This window comes from Emydura macquarii, unplaced genomic scaffold (genome assembly GCF_026122565.2).
Source record: "Emydura macquarii macquarii isolate MOO-44397 ecotype Brisbane River unplaced genomic scaffold, CSIRO-AGI_Emac_v2 contig_306, whole genome shotgun sequence".
NCBI classification, from domain to species: domain Eukaryota; kingdom Metazoa; phylum Chordata; order Testudines; family Chelidae; genus Emydura; species Emydura macquarii.
In genome coordinates, this window is record NW_027130443.1 from 3,326,463 (window position 1) to 3,348,907 (window position 22,445).

Sequence of the window (22,445 nt, forward strand, 5' to 3'; positions counted from 1 at the left end):
CACCCCACCGCTCTGGTGTGTGTGCAGGACCATGAAGTGCAGACTATCCACAAAATCCTCAATTATAAAACTAGGTGGGGTAACCTATGGTATTTGATTGATTGGAGGGTTACAGGTTTGAGAGGCATTCCTGGGAACCTATCAAAAATGTCCATGCCCTGGAACTTGTAAACCCTTCCACAAGAACCATCCTGAGAAATCTAGCCCATTGCTGCTCTAGGGAGGGGAGTGATGTGATGTCCCAGATCTTGAACCCAGGCCTGGGAGTCTCCAGACAACTGCCACATCCTGGCCTCCCTCCAATGGCTACTGAAACCAGGTGGGCTGGGAAGACACTAGGGTTATAGCCCCGGCCAACGCACCACCCACGGGAGCTCTGACTGGAGGATCGCCCAGCTCCACCAATTAGTCCAACAATACTCTTTAAAACAGGAGGAGGAACTGGAGTTCGTCCAAGCAACAAGGGGATTCCCTGTTGCGGCTCCACTGGACCCTGCTTATGCCTACTTCCTGCACCCAATCCTGTTCCTGCTCTGCTCCTGCCTTACCCCCATCTTCACTCCTGTTCCCACCATGCTCCTGCTCTGTGCTTGATCCTCGCCTCTCCTCCTGCTCTTACACCTCACCTCCAATCCCCACTGACCAGGCTTGGCTCTAGCTCCTGACTTCTGACCCTTGACTCTAACATCTGACCTCGGCTCTGACCCTCAGCCTCAATTCCTGATTCTGACTCTGGCTTGACCCCTGGCTCTGATAACTGACAGTTGACTCTGGTGCTGACCCTTGGCTTCCTTCCCCACCCTGGATGCCTGCTCTGCCCACTAGACCCGACTCTTTCTATGACTACTAGACCAGACTGCCCACATCCTGGCCCATAAAACCCAGATGGGTCTGTTTGCAGAGAGGAAGGTGAACATCCATTGCAGTCCCCCAGAAATTCAAGTCTCACTTCCACCGTCCTGCTCCAGGTTTGTTAGACAAAGTATTCAATTTTGCCTTGATCAACGTCTGTGTCTAGCTCTTCCTTCCACACATTCCTAGAGTCACCATTTTTCACATTTCACCAGTTCCTTATTTGCAGTTTGTGTCTAGATTTGAAATGGAATAGAATAACTGACACTCTCAGGTAGGATTTGAAACTGAGATCTCTGACCAACTCACAAGCTGAGCTGAATGTCCGTGTCCTCTGGAGAGGGAGATGGCCCAGCATATCAGAGTTTTCAGAAGACATACCAAAAAAAGTTTCAGTGCATTTTGCTGCCATTTGCTTGTTGAATTAACAACCGGTGGTTTGTAAGCCACTCTACGAAGACACAAACAATCTAGTCTTCAGAGGACAAAATTGGAAGTCAGATGTGAAAAAATTTCTGGCAAATGCTCTAAGATACAGCTTTAAATTTTACAAGCTTGCTAGGCTATATCCAGACACATGCAGGGACTCAACTGACATCCATCACCCACTATGACTCCCAGGCACATCATGCTGACCCCCTCTGTTCTGCCGGCCCATTTTTGTGAGTAGCTGGGGTATTCAAATATACAAGAATCCTACACTAGTTGTACTTGGACACCATGATTTCTTCAAATGTAAGTGCCCTGCTATTCCAGTATGCTGGGGAGAAGGGGCACTGAACAGTCTCCATGTGCACCTTTTACACCACAAACGTTTTGGAGCAGGGACTGCATTTTGGTTTATGTCTCTGGTGCTTAAATAATCATGACAGTAAGCATGGCCCCTGGTGTTCTTGGTGGTGGATGTCCCACCTTCGCTGCAGCCCCAGCTGATTTAGCAGGAGGCATCTGATGCCAATTGTAGCACACAGGGCCAGGCTGGCTCAGTGGTAGGTAGCCTGGTTAAGTTGCAATGGACATGTGAGAGCCTGATTAATTGTATGTATTTGATTAGTATTGGGTTCCATTTTAAGGTGCATTTCCCTGGACGTGTCTGGCTAAACAGATATCATCCCCAGGGTTAGCTTCCCATGAAGCTCCTGGGCAACAGGCTGGGATACAGTAATAGAGAAGAGCAAAAGGCGGATGCAGCCCAGCACAAGCAGTGAGCAGCATTGCCTTTACCTTTGTGCTCCCAGTGCTTTGATCACTGTCGAGAGCAGCTGGCCATCTTTTGCAGTCACTTGGGTGACATACTGCGGTCGCCCAATGTCGGAGTCCTCCACTGACTTAGACAAAGCAGCACTTCCCGGACAGTCACACAATGAGCCAGGTAGATGGCAGCAGTCGCCTGTCGTCATGGCAACAAAGAGCACCTACTCCTTCAGAGACTGAATCTCACAGTCATGACAGGCCTGGAACAAAACAAGACAAAGCTGATGAAGAGGTTTCTAAGCCATTTCAGTCCTCGTTCAAGCTCCAGCCAGCTCTCACAGCCAGCCTCTCCCCCTTCTCGTGAGGCATACAGCACCCAGGCCATCACACTCTCCTTCCCCCACTGAGCTGGTTTTTACACTGCTCTACAAGTCTGTCACACAGAATTAGTTACCTGCAGTCAGTGGGCAACAGGGGCGGGGAGCCTGCCTCCAAGTCATTCACGATCCTGCTCCAGCCCCAGCATCACTAACACTAGCATTACTTCGTCCTCTTACATCCATGGGAATTGGAACCCTAAATAAAGCCTTGTTCACGTGTCCTTGTCGGCCCAGGCACAACACGGACTTGCCCACCCTTATGATAAAGAAAAGCCATTAGTGATATTTTACTAGCCTGCACATGGCCTGGAGATGTAGAAGTAGAATTTCATGAGGCTGCCTTAACAAACATTTGAGGCTGCAAATGAAGCATCCTTCGCAGCCATTTTTGGGGAGGAAATTATGTATTTTGCTCCCCCAGGAAGAGTTCACAGCACCTGCAATAAGAAAAGCCATCCTATCTTGTCAAGCTGAGCACACTGGATGTGGAAATGATGGGACATTAACCAGGGAGACCGTGGGGCCATTCTGGCCTGGTCTAGACTAGAATTTAAAGGTGTGATGTTAGCATGTGTTAGCTCACGTTTGAAAAGTTTAATGTAAACAAGGCACACTGACATACACTATTGTCTAGTTAAAGCCCCACCATTCCAACCCCAGGCTTTAAGAGGACTAGGTCAGCGAATTTAAAGGCAGCATGCCTGGTCTACGCTTGCCTTTTGAATCATGTTAGCTAATACCATGCCTTTACATTCCAATCTAGACAAACCTTTAGAGCATCACTTTTCAGAATGAAACCACGCCTCATGTTTCACTCTTCCAATTTTCTCTCAGTGACCTTGGAGGAGAATCCCACAACTTCTGCAAGTGAAAGTTCCACTTACATTCTCCCCGTTTAGTTCCAGTTCTAAAGTGCAAAGAGCTTCCAAATCACTGCCCTTCTCCCACCATCCCATAAAGTGTTCTAAGATTTTCTCTCCTAACCCTTTTTAAGCAGGCTTTTACTGAACCTGTGCCAGCTTTTCCAGACTCTGTGCATACACAGAGCTTTGTGACTTTTAGCTATATTTTTTGTCCTCAATCCTAGGAGATTCTTCTTTCAACCTTCTGAACAGGTCCTGGATGAATACAGTGACTCAACAAGTCCTTTCCCTTTCTAAGGGCTTGTGTACACTACAAAGTTAAGTTGACGTAAGGCAGCTTATGTTGACCTAATTATGGAGGTGTACACATTACAATGCTTCTCCCACCGCTTTAACTCGCCTGCTATACCCACCTTATAAAACCACCTCAATCAGAGGCTTACGGTGACGTAGTTAGAGTGATGCAGTGTCAGTGTAGACATTGCATTGCTTACGATGACCTAAGAGGCCTCCGAGAGGTGTCCACAATGCCCACCATGACGTCCCTGGTTACTGTTTTGAACTCCGCTGCCCTGTAGCCAGGTACACAAGTGAACGCTCCTCCCCTTTTAAAGCCCCAGGAAGTTTTGAACTTGCTCTTCCTATTTGCTCAGCATGGAGAACTCACATAGCTACTGTCCAGTTGACCATGCTGACTCCAGGCAGCAAAGGCGCTCCTGCCTGGAGTACATGGGAGGTGCTGGATCTCCAGGATCTGTGGGCCATTGCTCTGCTCCAGTCACAGAAACTCTGACGTCTACGGCCAGATCACTGAGGGCTTGTAAAAATCAAAAAGCTGCGGCAGGAATACCAGAAGCAAGGGAGGCAAACGGTCGCTCTGGTGTGGAGCCACAGACATGCCCCTTCTACAAAGAAGGGTCTGGGGTCACGGAGGTGGTATATGGATGGGGGGGCTGAGGGGGAGTAGTCAGGGTTGCAGTCAGGGTGTTTAGCCTCAGGTTGTAGGAAAAGAGGACATGGTTTTAAGGAAGAATGAAAAGAAACAGAATGAAAATTTTCCCTGGACAAGTAAAAACGGATACCATTGGCATTCACTTTTTCATATAGATATAAACTATGCAGGGTTAAACTACTGCTGGAGGGTGGGAAATTGGTACACTCTTTGTATGTCTACTGTAGATTATTTTTAAAGAAAAGAGATTTACTTCTCCTGAGCAAGGTTTTTGTGTTAAAACAAAAGCCAGTTTTCAAGACATCTTTACTTTAGTCAACATGTTACGTTAACATAAATTGTAGCATTCCATGGTTTGTACGGGGTTATTAAAAGTAAGTCAGTATCACTGGACAGATACTGTATATCCATTACATTACACATATTCAGAACTGGAATGAGCTTTTATTATGTGGACAATATGACTTGGGTGTTTACCTCCACAGCAATCACAGATGCACAGTGGTACCCTTTGGACTCTCACCTCTGTCAAAGGAAGAAGGGAGATATCTCAAAAGCAAATCAGGATTCAGAAAAAAGAAAAATTGGACCAGTGCCTCCAACTTCATGAATCTCTGTCTTTCTACTGCATCTGTAGTTATTTTTGTTCTGATATGCTCTTTTGAATCTATTGCCTCAATTCTGTATTGGAGTAGAACTACTGAAGTGTATTTACAACAGAATTCATAAGAGCTAATAGCTGCAGAGAAATCATAAGCAAAGGGGATCAAATTCTTTCCTCTGAATAGGTGCACAAGTCCTGATATAAAAAGAAATCCCTGTGGGGAGGCAGGGGGAGAGAATCAAAGGCAGTTCTTTGTACACCTCAGACTGCAGTGTGCTGCATGCGAGTTACAACATTCTGCAACAAAGCGTTAGATAAGCATGTAAATAATCCCTCTCTGAAAGAAATTCATATGTTTGAGGTTTGTTTGAATTCTGGCTGAACCCTTCTCCAATCATACAAAGCTTAATTAGAAAAGAAACAGCATTCCAGGACCTCCCCGCCCTCCCCCCTCTCCCCACATTTCATGTATCTTCCCAGGCTGCAGCAGCGATTACACCCTGTTGGAGAATAAACAGGACATCCGCACATACACCCAGTGTGAGAGCGTCGTTGGTGTACATGCTTGTGAATCCCCTGTTCCCTCCCCTTTAAAGATACTTTCCCCTGCATGTATGAAGTTTGCCTCAGCCTTACATAGGCATGTTTGCATGGGTGTGGAATAAAAATCTACTTATGGAAACTGAATTTATCTTTGTTATTCTCCATGACATGGTAGCTGTTGCTAACATTCACAGACAATAGCAGTAAGTGCATGTGCATTGTTGCAGTCAGGCGCACACAGAAATCATTACAAGCCTCATAGCACGGTGCAAACAGACAATGCCAGGCTCAGCACACTACAGCAACACACACCACTGTGGTTCAGTGTAAAAATGCTCCTTCAAGGCCTCCCTCAGCCAATAGCCCCTGCTGAGCTCCTCCTATAGCCTTGTGTTCATAACACACTGCACAATACTGAAGAGCAGTGCGAGAGTCAGGCTTTCTGACAGAGATGGCTGGAGAGCAGGTTACCAGGGCAGTCAAAAAGCTGCGGGAAACCTAGTAGGATGCCAAAGGAATGATGGGATTGAGAAACCTGCACCATGTGATGCTGAACCTGCCCCTATGAGGCACTGCAAACCATTCCCAAAACACCCTGTGGCTGGTTGCACAGTGGGATAGCTGCCCATGGTGCACTGCTCTCTGCGTCGACGCAAGAGCTCCTATTGAGGACTGGCTCTGCCAACACAAGGAGCATAGTGTGGACATGCAACAGCGGTTTAATTACAACGGCAGCTGTAGGTCGACATAACTTGAATCACCTTCACCTTGTAGTTGAGACAAGGCCTAATTTCTGTTTCCATTTCTGTGTGTCTGTACACATAACTTCATTGTCCCAGTGACCTGTCTCAACAGTACATGTCATTATTAATGACTCAAACGGTGCTATACCTAGTGCTTCATCCCAGAGTAAGACTGCATCTAGCTTGCAGAGCTTTTTTTGAAAAGCTAGGCCAGGTAAAATACAATGCAATCATTGGCACTCTCTTTAATAACCACCCAGCATTAGACCCCTGAATTTTTATGAGATTTTGTTCACTGTTTCCCCAAATTCTTCTCCTGCTCTCACTATACCTGCTTTGCTGCTTAAAAACTAAGCCAGATATAGTCCTCCCACTCTCTCTCATGTAGTGCCACAGACAAATAACTGAACCAAATCGTTCACTCTGCCGCTGCTTTATGGTCTGACTCAGCACCTTCAGCCACTCTGCCAAGCGTTCCACTTGGGCACTGACTGGAGGGAAATGTAGAGGGAACAGGATCCCCTACTGAATCACCAAGCATCACTTCCTGCAGCACCTACGTGCTTCTTTGGAGGTGGCCCAGCTTGACCTGACACTTTTTATCTTGGGAGATCTGATGTGATCACAGTCAACTGGTCTTCAACAAATGGTGCAGTATTGGGTGTGTCCCCTCATTCAATCTGAGGCAGCCTTCCAGATTTTTGGTGTTTTAACAGTTAACACTTGACCAAAATCACCACTGAACTGTATGCCCAACTGTAGCCTGTGTTTATGTGCTCCTTGTCAACTCTGTGGTACTCAGCCTTCCAGCACAGAGAGCATGAGAAATGAAAAGTGGAAATAAAAAGAGAGACAATGCTTTTAGAAACAGCCATAATTACAACACGGGGAGTTGTGCAGAAGAACATGAGTGACTTAAACTAGTATTATATTAACTAAATATCATCCTCACAGACCCAGGGGGATTTCTCCTGTCTGGAGAAGAAACAGCAGCTCCTCCAGGGCTGACAGACCAAAATGAGCAACAATTCTGAAACAAGCTGCTCTGGGATGGCTGTTTAGAAGAAACAAATGCTTGTAGAATTACATTAACCCCTTTACTGAGAGCCTGAGAAGAGACTCTCTGAAAGTACTGCCAGCCCAAGCATTCAGTCAAGGATACAGGCACCAAAATTAATGACTCTCAGCCACCCACTCACCTTCCCCCTCCCTCCATTTTGCCCTTCTGGTTTGACTGGGGTGCGGAAGAACCACCTGTGCTGCAGCTCTCCCTCCCCCCACACGTGAGAGAGCATTTCAGGGTCAAAATTCAAGGTGAGATACACATGCAAAAAATGTTTCCCCTCTGGCTTCTTGGAGGGCACTCCTTTGCCTTGGCTAATCCCTGCAAAGCAGGGCCTGCCAGTCCATCACTCTCCCTTATCACTGCTCTATCCCCTTCCTGTCTCGTCTCCAGTCCACTGAGTCTCCTCCTTCACTCACATCTCCTTCCAGACTCCAAGTTTCCTGTCTCCGATCTGTTTTTACGTGCCCCCAAATTTTCACTCCCTTTCCCTTTACAATACTGCACCCCTCACATTTTCCTGGGTGTCACCCCTACTCCCCAGCACCCCCTAAATCATCTTCTGCTCTTTTCAGTCTGCCTTCCACACACCCTGGATCTCCACTTCAACCCCCTCCACCCCACAAACACACACACTCCATCAGTTTCCTCCATAGCTGTCAAGTTTTGTTCTGCTCCACTGTGTCATTGCATGCAGATTAATAAACTAATTTGCATATTTGCAAATAAATTGCTTATAGTCATAAGCTTTCGGTCAATGCACCCTGCCTCAAGCACTGGCAGGGTAGGACATGGAGCAGCACGAAATGTGTCAGGCATGGCTAGCGTGTAGATGAATGGCTGCTTGAAGAGGGAAATTGGATGGAGGGTTGCTGGAATGAATCAGTGTTTGGGAGTTGACTGGCATATCCAGAAAGACTCTGGATCTATGGGAGATCCTGCAATAACCGATTATTCTGAAATGAAATTGTTTTGTTTTAAAATCTCTGCATTATGGAAATCAGCCATGACCATAGACCGGCATAGTTTACCAGTCACAGCCAGGCTTAAATCAGACTAAACCAGACACAGAAAATAATCGAGAGGCTGTTCCCTGCTTACAGACTTGGCCAGACATGCAGAGAAAACATGAGAGCACAAGTGTCAAGGCAATTCCAAGAGGACTTATTCAGAAAATTAAAAATGGAAGAACTTGTTTGGATGAACTTTCCTTTTCAGGAATTTACAGCAACAACAAGTGAGTCCTGCACAGTGGAAAACTTTCAGAATGGCTGTGTTAGCTTTGAACAGATCCAGGAATGAATCCACAACTTTACCTGTTTTCCTGTTGGTAGGCAACAATCTCTAGCAAAGGGCTCCCTCAATTCATAGAAAATATTGTGCTAATTTATGAATTCCTCAGCATGTGATAGTTCATTTACTTGCTGTACTCCCTAACACCATAAACACATACCCAGCTGGTTTGCTGAGCACCACTGAACAAGAACTTCATTTGAGCAGCTGTTGTAAAATGTTGACACCAAAGGCCCTCAACAGGAACCCATAAACCCTTTTCTAATGTTTCTGATTTGAATTGTTTAGCAAAACTATTTTTGGACAGCTATCTAGAGACCTTTCCTTCACATCCTCCCAGGAATCTTCCTGCCCCATTACCAAAACCAGTTCCCACTGAATTCAACAGGAGCCTTTTCATTGACTGTAATGTGACTCGGATTGACTCCTATTTGGCTTCCACTCAACTCACCTCTACCTCTTGGCAGACCGCACCTGGGATAGAAATACATTTTTGTAATTTTCTCTCTCTCTCTCTTCTTGATTTTAAAAGAGACATATAATCTCCCTGAGTCTAAAGAAGCAAAAAGTAAATCCCATCATAGATATCATTTGCATGATATCAAACTAGCTATTTTTCAAATAAAACTGAATTCTTTGAGTTTTTAAAATCTACTTTACCTAAATGGGTGTTAAAAACATATATGCTCTTCCTGGAAAGGTCAGCTACAGCTGCTCAGCCAAAACATTTGTTTGCTTGTTTTAAATCAGGATAAAAAGGCCCCTTTGTGCATTTTTACAAGGCTCTGTACTTCCTCCTCACACGGGAGGATATTTAACACTGTATTTCTTCATGTTATGCATCTTGCAGAAATACATGCAGCGCAGAATCTCCCCACCTCCCTCCATTCAGTGCTGCAGGGGAATCAACACACTACAGTCTGTCAGGAAATGGGTTGTTTGTTACAAATTATTTGTGATTTTCTCGGCACGATCCACCACAGGGTGTAGTAGTCTGAAGTCACTGCTTTAATATTATCTGACTAATGCCATTCAGTAAATGCAAAGGAAAAGCAGTTAGTATTTCACAGTTATAGTTAGTGGGAAAATAACTGAAGTCCAAAGATAACATCTCCAGTGCACTCCAATTCCAATTCCATATCCAGCTGAACACATTACATACAAGAACAAGTCTATCTCTTTCTTGACATCCTAAGACCACAACCTCCTTGACACACTCAGGGCAGGTCTACACTGCCGGCAAAAATTGGCGGCAGTCGACGGGAGTTATGCAAGCTGCTCTGATTAGCTTGTGTAACTCCTGTCGACTTCATAACTTCCCTTTAGCACGCCACCTCCACTGCGCTGCGCCAATATAAATGCGTTCCCATCGATGCAGTGCTACGCTTTTTGGGGAGGTGATTTTATTAGATCGACTTTCGGATCGATTGCGTGTGTCTTCATTGCCACTCAACCAAATTGGAAAAACTGATCGGACGGCAGCGAATTTGCTGCCATCAGTGTGTACATAGCTTCACTCTTCTCAAGAATTTCCACAGCTCATTGAACCCAAACCCAACCCTATCATGGGAACACCAAGGAGTAAGAGCCAGGAATCAGTGACAAGTGCTGTTTTGAGAAACACACCTTCATTTCAGTCACCAATAGCTTTCTCTAACACCTCTTTGCAGCTGACATTTTCCATGCTCAATGTCTGCCCAGAAATGTAAGTTTAAAAAAAAAAAAAAAGATCTCCTCAGCTGTTTGTGTCCTGTTAAGGTGAATAAAGGTCTCCACAATGTTACAGATGGGAGTTTTGCATGCTCAGCACCTGAACAGATCTGCGGCAAAAACTGCTTGGTCTGTAGAGCTCTATCAGATTGTAAAAGGAATCAGCCACACGTTAGAAATTCAGCTCAGATGTCCGAGTTATGCCCTAGGATTTCAGAGTTCTCATACACGTACAGCAAGATTAGGTGGTTCCCCAATAAGCACTTTTCATTATTAATTTTATTGTAAAGCTGTTTGGGGCACGGACTGTGCTTCCCTTGGAACAGCACCCAGCACATTGTAGAGGCCATGGCACTGGAAACAAACCACAAATAATACTTCTCCTCTTATCGCCACCCCAATACAAATCTTTAGTTGCTGGAGTCAGAACAATGGGCATGGTTCACACTTTGTGACTGGCCTGTTGCAGGGGGAGGAGTGGTTAAAAACAGCCAAGCACTGTGACTGAATGTCCAATATTTGGACAAGTCAGACAAATTTTTCAAAGACTACTACTCCCCCACCAGAAGGCTCCAGGACCTACACAAGAGGGAGCAGAGAGCAAAGAGTCAAGGTGGCCTAAGTTCTATTTCCATCACTGACTACCCTTACTATTTTGCATGGGAACTTTTAGGCTTTACAAGAGCCCAATGAAGTAGGCAGTTATTACACCCAAATTGGGAAATTGCAGCACAGAGAATAAATGACCTGCTCAAAGTCACAGAAAGAAAAGCCGGAAACAGGATTAGAAGAGTCAGGAAATGAAGTGCTAAGGCTGGAAGTATTTTCCAGTAACGAGGAATCCGTTAGGTGACTGAGAAGAAAGATCATCTGTACACGGCCCAGCCTGCCCATACCAGGGATATCTGGCACAGCTACACCACTGCAGATGCACTGCACTGACACAGTATAAGACTTACACTGGTGTAGTTTACCCCAGTTCCAAACCAGGATAAACTGCATTGGTTCCAACCCATTTTACCTGCGTGCAGTTCATCTGTAGAAGGGAGTTGCACGGAATGCTACCTTGGTGCATCGATATCAGAAACCAACTCTGCCTTCAGGCAATGTTACAGTGTTGATCAGGGACCAAATCCTGCTTCTCTTACTCACTTGAGCACGCCCATTTGTGTGAATAAAGTGAGAAAGATTTGACACCTGAATACAATAAAGTCAGGAAATGTTAAAATTCCCATAACTTTAACTCACCCATTTTGCATATGGGCGGTACAGTGTTTCTGTGTGCAATGTAATACACTGTGTGCAGCATGGCAAATTACCATTGCTACTGGAACCTTCACTTGAAATGCGACTTTTTATCTAAATTACAATTGATGCCATCAGTGCAGTGGGCTGGTGTCAAATGTCTTTCAAAAAATCACTTGAATCTAACCTGAGACTGCAGAAACTAATTGCCCTAATCGTAATCCTACGGTTATTGCAGGGTGTCACTATAGAGCAGAGTCAGGTACCTTAATTGTGCTCTTCCATATCTCAAAGTGCTTGGATTGCTTTTAAGTGTAACCATAACTGGATTTCCTGATGCTTGTTTTTGGAATAATTACAATCAACCTGGGATGTATTTTACCCTAAAATACTGATACATATACACACACAGGTTACAGCAGATAAAATCAACCCATAGCTAGAGTCAAATTTTGGAGAGTTTTCCACAGATCCCTGTGCCTTGGTGTTTCTGGAGAGGGAAAAGCTGTTTTGAAATGGTCACCACCACCTCCCACACTGTGCAACTGATGGAGCTCGTCTAAATTCCTGACAGATTCCCACAAAACCACCATGTTCCTGCAGATTCCAATGGTGCCCTGTGGCCACATGAATTCTGGGCGGAGGAAGTTCCAGATAAGGGCATCCACCATGTATATTTAAGGGAGCAGTGGGATTACAGATGGTTCACTCCCCCCTCTGCGCACACACGTATTCCAGCGTGTGTGCATTTCTAGGTGGGGAGTTTCCAGACAGTCCTATGGTTAGAGCCCTCCGCAGATACAAAATTTGGGTCTGCATTCATCCACGATCCGCAAACATAGTCTGCAGATATCCGCAGGATCTGCAGGGCTCTATCTACGGTCACAAAGCTGCAGAACTGTTTTAAGCCAACTACGAACTCTGGTCCCAAACTGCTGCAGTTTTATGGGCTGTGATTAATGTTGCAAGGGCATAGTTTCAAAAAGCTGTTCTTGAGCATCAGCAACATGACTCATCTGGCTTAACCCCCCACGTCATGCTCTGACAGCATTTGAAGGGAAGGGCCACACACACATTTATATATAAATGATTTTACTACATCTTTTAAACTTAGTTACAAACATATACTCGGTAACACACACAAAGGAGGGATCCCCACCAGGAGATTACTACAGTGAAACAAAAATGGAAGTTGCACGAAAATATACCTGGGATTTTCAGGTCTCCAGATACTGGCTTACTCCAATTTGTAAGTCATGAGAATTGTATGGACCCAGGAATGAACATGCAACTGAAGAAAATCCTTTCAGTATGAAGATAATAGTTTCTATAGTACTTTATGACATCAACACAGACAATCTAGCTCAGGATAATAACTTACATTTGTACAGCAGCTCTCAACCGGAAGGATCTCAAAGCATTTGACAAGTTCCGTACAGCACATCCATGGAGAAATCACTCTCCATGTCACTTCTGGATTTTCTGGCTAGTGTTTATTTAATGTAACATTAAGGTTAAGAATCAAAACGCACAAGAGTCAGAACCTTCACAGCGTTAAGATTCCTATCGTTAACTCACCTCTTTAGGCACTGCCTCTATGGAGTCTGTTAGCTTCATAGCAGTCAGTCACAGAACGATAGACCTGATCCAAAGTTCACTGAAGCCAACAGAATAAGTCTCCTACTGATTCAATATGCTTTGCATCAAGCCTTAGCTAAGGAATTGGCTGTGCCAGCACACTTTGCAGGCTCCAAAGGCAATGCCTACAGACCAGGATGGATAAAAATCAATGATTTTTTTTAATTTAAATTGGATTTTTTTTTTTAAATCATCAATAAAATACTAAATTTCTCTCGTTTAAAAAATAATAGTTACAATTAAATCTCATCACAAACATGCTAAACCTTACACGTACAACGAATTAATGGCTCTAGTCTGTCCAGCCGAACTATCAGGTCTTGCTTCTTGTAAGTTCTGGGCTTTACGTTTGTTTCAGTTTCTCAGCAGACTAAAGACACAGGCTGGATAGGATTGTTCTTCTCTGCGTACGTGGTGGTGGACCTGGGCCAAGCAAGGCAGAGGAGTTACTTAGGACATTGTCTTAAAGACAGAGAAACAAAGGATGGAGGCAGATTAGAAAGGAACAGAGGAGTGGACTAGAAAGAAAAGGGAAGACAGCGTTCAATACACACACAGCTTCCTATATTCCCCCACACTTTTGCCACAGAAAAACTGTCATGGCTTTTGGGCATAAGAGAGACCCGATCTGGGAATATTTTGAAGAAATCCCTTCCCTGTGTAAAAAAGGAAAATGTATCAAGTGTAAGCAGTGCAAGAAGGAAATGCAGGGCCTAGCTGCGAGAATGAAACATCATAATGAAAACTGCTTATAGGGAGAAAAGGATGTGGATGAAGATGTGGATACATCTGAAGAACAAGGTGAATCAACTGGTTAGTAACTTAAATCACTGCAATGCATCATTCCTCAAGACTTTCGATATGCCTTTTAATATAAGTGTAATTTAACAAAAATTCCCAAGCTGGTTGCTATGTTGGATGTTGCTAGAAAAAAAAAGTTAAGCTTAGCTAATCCTTATGGCTTGTTTAATTAGTTAACTAGGTTTAGAATCTATCATCCAAGTATACGGTACAGAGAGCTGCAGTAAGAGAAATCTAGAGTTGCACCAGTTGCCACTGGGTGTCATTTTCTTATTTTATATTACAGAATACATACCATTTATTTTGGAACATCATGGCCACAGACCATAATGGTGATGCTATAAATCTATTCCCTATTTTACTTAGGCATACCTCATTTTCCCAAGGGAACCCCATTCTGTACTTGTTTTCTCAAAAAAAAGAAGAGCCAGAGAGTTCTACGGGGCTTACTCCAAAATTAAGTGCACTCTAAGTGCAGTCAGTCTTAGCTTTGTTTGTAATTTAGAATCGGATCTGCATCCTTGCTGAAAAAAAAGTAAATGATTAACTGAATAATAGAGTGAGAAGAACGACTATTCCAAATCATTTTTGAATTTTGTTTCAGGATTCCATTTATGCATAAGAGACTTTGACTGTGACTGTCTATCCGCAACAACTTCAGAGTCATCTGTTGGTACTTTTAGCAACAGTGCTGCAACTAAATGTATTTCAGACAACAAAGTATCAGTAGCAAGCAAAAGATTTCAGTCATCCAGGAAAATCACCACCATGGATGGGTTTGTAGTAAGGACCAGCAAATACCAATAAGACACCAGAGATGAAAAGATTGCTCGGTTCTTTTATGCCACACATTCTCCTTTTCGCATTGTTAACAATAAACGCTTCATTGACATGGTTGAGTCCTTACGACCACGCTACACTCCACCTGCTAGAGCAGACATTGGTGGAAGGTTGCTAGATACAGTGTATGAGAAGGAACTTGAACAGTGTGCAAGAAATACTGAGGGGAAATTTGCCAGTTTAAGCCTTGATGGGTGGAGCAATGTACACAATGATCCAGTAATATGTGCCTGTGTGACAACAGAAGATGGGGTTGCATATCTTTCAGAAACAATAGATACATCGGGAAATGCACACACTACAGAATATTTAAAAGAAGTGGCAGTGAAAGCTGTAATAAACTGTGAACAAAAATTCAACTGTCACATGTGCAGTTTTGTCACAGACAAGACTCCAAATGTGGCAAAGATGAGAAGATACTTAGAAGAAGAAACGGAAGGATGCTCCTTAATAACATAGGGCTGCAGTGCCCATTTAAGGCATCTTTTAGCCAAAGACTTAAGTACATCTTCTCCAGGAATAAAAGAAAATGTTGTTGAAGTCGCAAAATTCTTCTGTAACAACCATTTTGCTTCAGCTTCACTGAAGAGAGCAGGAGGATCCAAACTAATTCTCCCTCAAGATGTTCGATGGAATTCTGTGGTTGATTGTTTTGAACAATTTATTAAGAACTGGCCTATTCTCATAAAACTTTGTGAAGAAAACCGTGATAAAATAGATGCAAGTATCTCATCCAAAGTATCTAACATTGGATTAAAGAGGAATGTAGAGGATGTATACCCAGTATACTGATGCTTATATCCATAGCCTTAAACAAACTTCACAGAAATTGTTGCTGCATTGCTGATGCTGTCGAAATTTGGAAGGCACTTCAAGAGACACTGAAGAAAGAAATACCTCACCAGAAAGTTAAGTTGCAGGCAATAAAGAAGTGAATGGATCAAGCAAAGCACTAACTCCACCTCATTTTCTTGCGAACATCCTATACCCCAGATATAAAGGCAGATGCCTAACTTCGGAAGAAGATGCTGCTGCCATGGCATGGGCATTTGAAAATCAATCCTCAGTTATACCAGTCATAATACTTTTCAGAGCTGGAGTGGAACCATTTAAATGGTACATGTTTACTGATTATGTTTTTTACAAAGTCACTTCCCTGAATTCGTGGAAATCATTAGTCAGGCACCTTGAAACAGAGCTCCTCCAGTTGCTAAGCCAACTTTTCACAGCAATAGCTTCCTCTGCAGGCACAGAGAGAATATTTTCATCGTTTGGTATTATTCACTCAAAGCTAAGAAAACAACTCGGAGTGGAAAAAGCAGGAAAACTCGTATTTCTGTGTCAGTCTATGACTAAAAATGACAGTGGGAGTAGGGAAGATGAGAGCTATTTGTAGAAGATTTACGGACAGCGTAAGTTTAGTGTTGTGATGACTTGTCTGTTAGAGTTAATAAAATTTGAAAAATTAAAAAACAAAACAAAAGTTTAAGGATATCCATCAGCTGGCAACTCAGGAGACTGCTGCAACTGCAAATGTGAATCATTTATGTAACATTTAAGCGTTAGTTTAATAAAATGTAAGTGTTATTGTGTTTGAGTGATTTAGTTCTTACCATTCCTAAGGTACTGCTGCTGCATCTGTAGCTTGACACAGGTAATGAGTATTATGTACTATTTCCTAAATTAATAAAAATCAAATTATCTAAAAAATTACACAAAGTATACCCTCCTAGATGTTGTAAAATGCTGTATTGAGTTGAAAATTAACATGTTTTAGTGATCAGATTTGCACCATTGTTTAAGAAATATGTGAAGAAGTATCAGTGGAAAACTTGATTTAAATCAGTGATTTTCTCAGTGATTTAAATCATGATTTAAATATCATTTTGCTGCTCCATTCCTAACTAAATCCATCCCCCTAAAATGTGGAACTAACATGCCATTTGGTGCCCTCATGCTGTCCCCTCTGCCGGTCTGTTCTACCGCTGCCTCCATCCTGTGTCTCTCTGGTCCATTTAGATTGTCAGGTCTTCCAGGTAGGAACCATCTACTGCTCTGTTGGTACAGAGCCTAGTACAGTGGGGGCCATTTTTGGTCGGTCATTAGGCACTACTGTAATAAACATGATTAATAATATTTTACACACAATGTAGTTTAAACCACTTTCATAATCTTGATGAGTTAAAACCATTAAAAATCCCATACGCTACCGTACAAACGATACTGGGCGAAAACTGTAGAATAAGGAGGGCATCTTGCCCAGCAATAAGCTGGATGTGCTAACAAGGGTTGGCACTTTTTATAACAAAACCCTAAGAGTCAGAGGTCTATTATTGATAGAAGTAAATAGTGATTTTGGATGCCCAGTTTTTGGGTGGTCAACTTGAGACATCTTAAAGAGGCTTAACATCCAAAAATGAGGTCCCTTTAAAGGGTTTCAAGTTGGGCACCCCAACACTGAAGCACCCATAAATCACTAGTCAATTTTGAAAATATAGGCCATGTTTTTGCCAGAGAAGTCATTGCTGTGACAGTCATTTAGATTTAGTTATGAGTTTCTGAACTTGCCCAGACCCATGTGCAGAAGAAATGATGTTATGTTTATTAATATTTGTAGTAGGGTAGCACCTGAAAGTCCCGTGACAGATTGCCCCTGCCCCAAAGACTTTATAATCTGTCAGTGGTGGTATAAAATGCTGCATGCTACCTGGTTCACCCATGTTGCAGCAGGATCTTCCCATGCAGACAGACACCAGAACTTTCACCCCCACACCCCAAGAGGAAAGTGGCATAATTATCACACCCATGGGAGGCACACATTTATTATTTGTGTTGCGGTAGCACCAGGAGCACCGCCATGGACCAGGGCCCAGAGTGCTAAGCACTGTACAAACACAGAACAAAGAACATGGTGGCATCTTTCCCCAAGAGAACAGAACTGTTTTGATCCAAGTGAGGATAGAGGAGGAGAGGTAAGTGATGGAGAATCATGGAACCCAGCTCCGAGCTCCATTACCATGTGCCAATACGCGTATAGTCAATTGCACGGTGCATTGAATGGCCTGACTGCCACTGCTTCTGAAGGTGCTTTCAGAGCTCCTGTGTGACTTTCTAGGGCCACACAGACCCTGCTGCCTTCCCTTGTCTATGAGTCACAGAAAGTTTTCCTGATCATTTACCCACCTACTTCCTAGCTCCCACACCAGATTTGCCTCCCTTCAGATTTTTAAAGGGGCCACAGGAGCTGCTGTAGACCTTACAATATCCATATTTGACAGTGCCTGCTGCACTAATGTCTATGTCTAATGTCTATCTTCAGAAAGCCCACAGGAATTCAAAGCTGAAAGGTGGAATAGGACTCATGGCGTGAAATTTTGGGAACAGGGTCATTACAGGAAGCCAATTTGGGGCAGATGCTTTGGGAGCCAGGAGCCATGTGGATGGAAATTCACTCACTGCTCCAGGAGTAAGTGGTACGAGCTTGGGGTGGTTATACTATATTTTTCAAATCTAACAAAGAAGCTGAGTCACTGATATTTAAATGCAAAGAAACTCAATTCAACCGTATGTCTATAATGGAACTATACATTCACACCCACTTTAATCCTGCAACATTAACAATGCATAACAAATGTATGTCTCAAAGAGTCAATATTAACCTTACCTCTGCTCCTATTTGTGCACATATGATACAAAACGCATGATCACATATTAGTTCTCAGATTCAATATTTCCTACATTTTCTTTAAAACACATTTGTAGAGCATCTTGTACTATCCATCTGTGCCAGATTCAATGAAGGTAATTTAAAATGATGAGTACACCGAAAAATGTAAGTTATTCTACAGCTGATGTACAACAAAGAAGCAGCAAATAGTATTAAGTGTTAGCATACACAGGAAATTGCCATTGAATTACAATATTAACATTTTCCATAAGCCATGTACCAACCATGTTTCATTAACACACCTGTCTTTACACAGCTACTATTTAATATAGTAACAAAGGGAAACAATTTTATGTCAGAACTTTTATGGAAAGAATTTAGTTTTCAATGTACTTAATCTGTCCCCTAAAGAATATGCCAATGACTTTTAAATCAGTAGCAAGTGGGCCTTATTCTCCAGTACAGCGTCTCTTTGCCAGTCACCCCTGGGCGGGGCCCCAGAACTCTGCTCTGAGTGTCTGGCTGTTCCAGCACACAAGTCCAGTCTTAAGAGACTCAGGCGGAGGGCTGAGCCCCAGATAGTCCACCCCTTCCAGAGGTTGTCAAAAAGCAAAACACAAACAAATCACCCCTCAGCTGTGGTAACGCTCTTCCCTCTCAGAGACCTTCTGTAAAACTGTGGGCCCATGTAAGCTCATAGGCTATTGCAGTGGTGCCCAACCTTTTTGGCTCGAGGGCCAGAGATATCATTTTTATAACCATGAAGGGCCACCAGTCTATGCCAGCACCTCCTCCTCACCCCCCAATGCAGCCAGACCGAAGGAGCTCAGCAAGGAGGCTGCCTCCCTCCTCACTGAGCTCCCATTCCCTGGCTGCACTTGCAGGGAAACCACACACAGTCCTGTAGCCCTGTGCACTCCATCTGGGTCCTAGGCGGTGGCTCCCTTCTGCAGCCAGGGGGACAGGATATCAGTGTTCCCCTCCCTCTGGCCTAGGAACCCCAGCACCTAGGAACCCAGGCAGAGTGCTTTGCTGTCTGCTGGAGCTGGGGGGAAGAGCGCTCATCTCCCATCCCCTTGGCTGCAGCAAGGAGCCTGCACAGGTCTTTACCCCATGGCAACACGCTCTGCTTGGGTCCTTAGTCACTGCAGCCAGTGGGAGGGGAGCAGAAGGCCACTTTGAAAGCCCCCGTGGGCCACTTTTGGCACCCAAGCCACGGGTTGGGAACCACTGGGCTAGTGTAAAGGCACAGTCTCATTACAACTGGATCCATAACAGGTCCTTCCTCTGCCCCTCCTGTCCCTCCCTCCCGGGAGCGGTCACCAGGCAGTGACCAGCTGAAGTGTTATCTTTAGTCAGCCCTTGCTGCAGGAGCTGAGGACTGGAGACCACTCTCCGCACAGGCCTGCCACCGACTGGGTTGTGCGTCTCACTTTTACGCTCTTCCTTCCAATTCTGACATCTCCCACAGATGCAGCAGCGGGGCAGGGCACCCTGAGCCCACATTAGCTTCTTAACTTTGTGGTGCCCAGTGGCAGGTTTGTACCCCCACCACACCTAGCAATGAGGTCATCTGACAAAGAGGCTGGAAGGTTATAAAGGACAGGACCTCCTGGCCCTTTCTTCAGCCGTTTTCACCATCTAAAGCTGAAAGGAGCTGCAGGTAGGACCCAGGTGCAAGCCTGCATCCCTGAATACAGAGGGCCTCCAAGGACTCCCAAGGGAAGGGTGAGCTAGCTAGGGGCACTGCATTTAGGATGTTTGAGGTTTTCTAAATTATCTGTACTCTCTTATGCTTTGTCTGTTAATTAAAGAGCAATGGTGTTAGACACCTTTATACAGAATTGTGTGTGTGTGTTAAGTGTTACATCCACACCCTGGCCTCCTGAAGGAGAGACACAAGCTCACATCTTTGGGTGCTGTTCTGGAACAGGGTGTGTTTAAGCTACAGGAGAAGTCTGAGGCATCAACACTGGTTCCAGGGACTGAGCAGAGGAGCTGCTTGGTCTAAGCTCTCAGAAGTGGGGCTAGACAGGGGATCTGCACCTCAAAAATGTGCATAGGGACCCAAAACCGGGACAGTGCCTGGGCTCTGTTTAGACTCCTGATGCTAAAGACACATGTGTATTCAATGGTGGATCCCTTCACAGCAACCCGGAGGACTGCCAGCAAGAGGAAGCCGACTGCATCTGTGGCATGTTTTCTACAACCTTAGACACACATGTATGACAGTATAAAGATCAGACATGAGATCAAGCAGCTGAAGATTGTTACAATGCACTCGCACAACAGAGAGTTCCATGTTCAACCTCAACAGTGGCACTTGCTGACTTGAGTTTGGAACTGTGCAACATCAGCGTTCATTAACAGGTTTGTTTTGCACTTAATTAGTAGGAGGATGCTCCTGTGAACTGGATAACAGCCAACCTCATCTGCAGAGCTTGTTCCGCCTTGGAGCATACTGGTACCTTACAAAAAGGAAAGTCCCCCATATATGCTGCTTTTTAAAAGAAAGCTTAGCCACACAGCCATAGCTACCAACCATGTACACACATGCTGTGAAGTGTGGACACACACACATGGCGTGTATCCTAAAGATGGCTTAGCAGTCTTCTGTACTTACAGGAATCAGAGACTCCTTTCCTCATCTGTGCCTGCTGAAGCTCCTTTCAACATCCACGACCCCATCCCTCCTGTGTTATTCCAGCTCAGTCCGCTGTGCCCAATGGACCCAAGATCAGAGGAGTCTGCAGGAGCAGATTCCATCACATCTGTGCTATGGTATCTATACCGTAGATTCTGCAGGTCACGTGTGTCTGAATTAATAAAATGATGCTGAAGTGATCTTCTGCTCTGGTAGTTATTAGAAAGTCCATAACCCATAAATGTATAATAAGAGTCATTGCAGACAACTTGGAGAGCTGTTCAGATTAACAAGCCTCAAAGAACGGTTGTAATCGTCTAATGTCACAGCCTCCCAACCCAATAATCAGCATGTTCATACGACGCATCAGCTGTCCTGTGACAAAGAACTGCCTCTGACGTCACAATCCCATCATCCAGGCGTAAGTGATCCATTGGAGCAAGGGACACAGCAGAGGGGAGGGAGCAGAGGACAGTGGTGATGGAGAGCAATACTAAACAAGTTCTCTTGGGATGGGGCACTTGCTAATCTTACAACAGGGATTTACAGATTCCACGTGTATGAACAGTCAGCCTTGAACAGTCAGCTGTATAAAGGAAAGACTGAACTATTCATGACTGTGCTGGTTCTGAGCTAAGACCGGTATGAACTTGTGACCACACAAAAACGCCTTTGCAGGGCCTTGTAATAGGGTCCTTGGTGGGCTGGGAGGCCTATTGGTTAGTGTCCTCTCAGTGGTGGGGCAGTGGTAGGGGAGCCTGGGCCCACTGACTTCACTGGGCTCCAAACAAGAGCCCTAGGAGGGTCCGCAGTGTTTGAACTCTGAGGCGGGGAGGGTGAGGGACCCCTTTGAGTTACCCTCCCTGGGACACTTCCTACCACTGCTTCTTTCCACTTCTGGTCCCAAATAAGGAAAAAAGAAAAACGAAGAGGAAACCAAACCGTCAGCCCCTCCCAGGTTCAGCACAGTGTCTTGGTACTTCAGGGAGGCGTCTCTTTTGGCAGGGGCCTTCAGGGTGGGGCTATACTCCTCCCCAGCCTTTGGAGCTGGGTTGCTGCTCCCTTTTCAAACCTGTCTGCAGCTGGAGGGTGCTCTGCAGGGTTGGAAGGGCAGGGCTACCTGGTATTGTCCTTTTTAACCCCTTCCGTCCCAGTGCGGGATTTGCATATCCCACCACAGGCCTCACTGTGATGAAGGACTGACTCCTACCAGAGCCCTTGATGGAGTTGGGGGATGACCTCTGGAAAGCTTATTAACATCTATCTAGGCTCTTTTATTGTTTTTAATTGGTTTTCACTGTAAAGCTTTTACCGTAAGAATAAATGTGTTTACCACACAGCTCTTTCTAAGTAACTTGTAATGCTGGCAACTACAGCTGTTCATAGCTGTCAGACAAAAAGCAAGGCACAGAT

General features: G+C 44.5%; 1 protein-coding gene across 2 annotated transcripts in view; it reads right to left on the minus strand.

Annotated features, from left to right (window-relative positions):
• The window catches only part of MARCHF2 (membrane associated ring-CH-type finger 2), a 62,021-nt gene that overhangs the window by 30,848 nt on the left and 8,728 nt on the right, over window positions 1-22,445 (minus strand). For both annotated transcript variants that reach the window (XM_067557067.1, XM_067557056.1), the window contains exon 2: window positions 2,077-2,306. In XM_067557067.1, coding sequence (XP_067413168.1) covers window positions 2,077-2,252 — 176 coding nt within the window. In that variant the 5' untranslated portion in view covers window positions 2,253-2,306. The remainder of the gene's footprint in view (window positions 1-2,076; window positions 2,307-22,445) is intronic.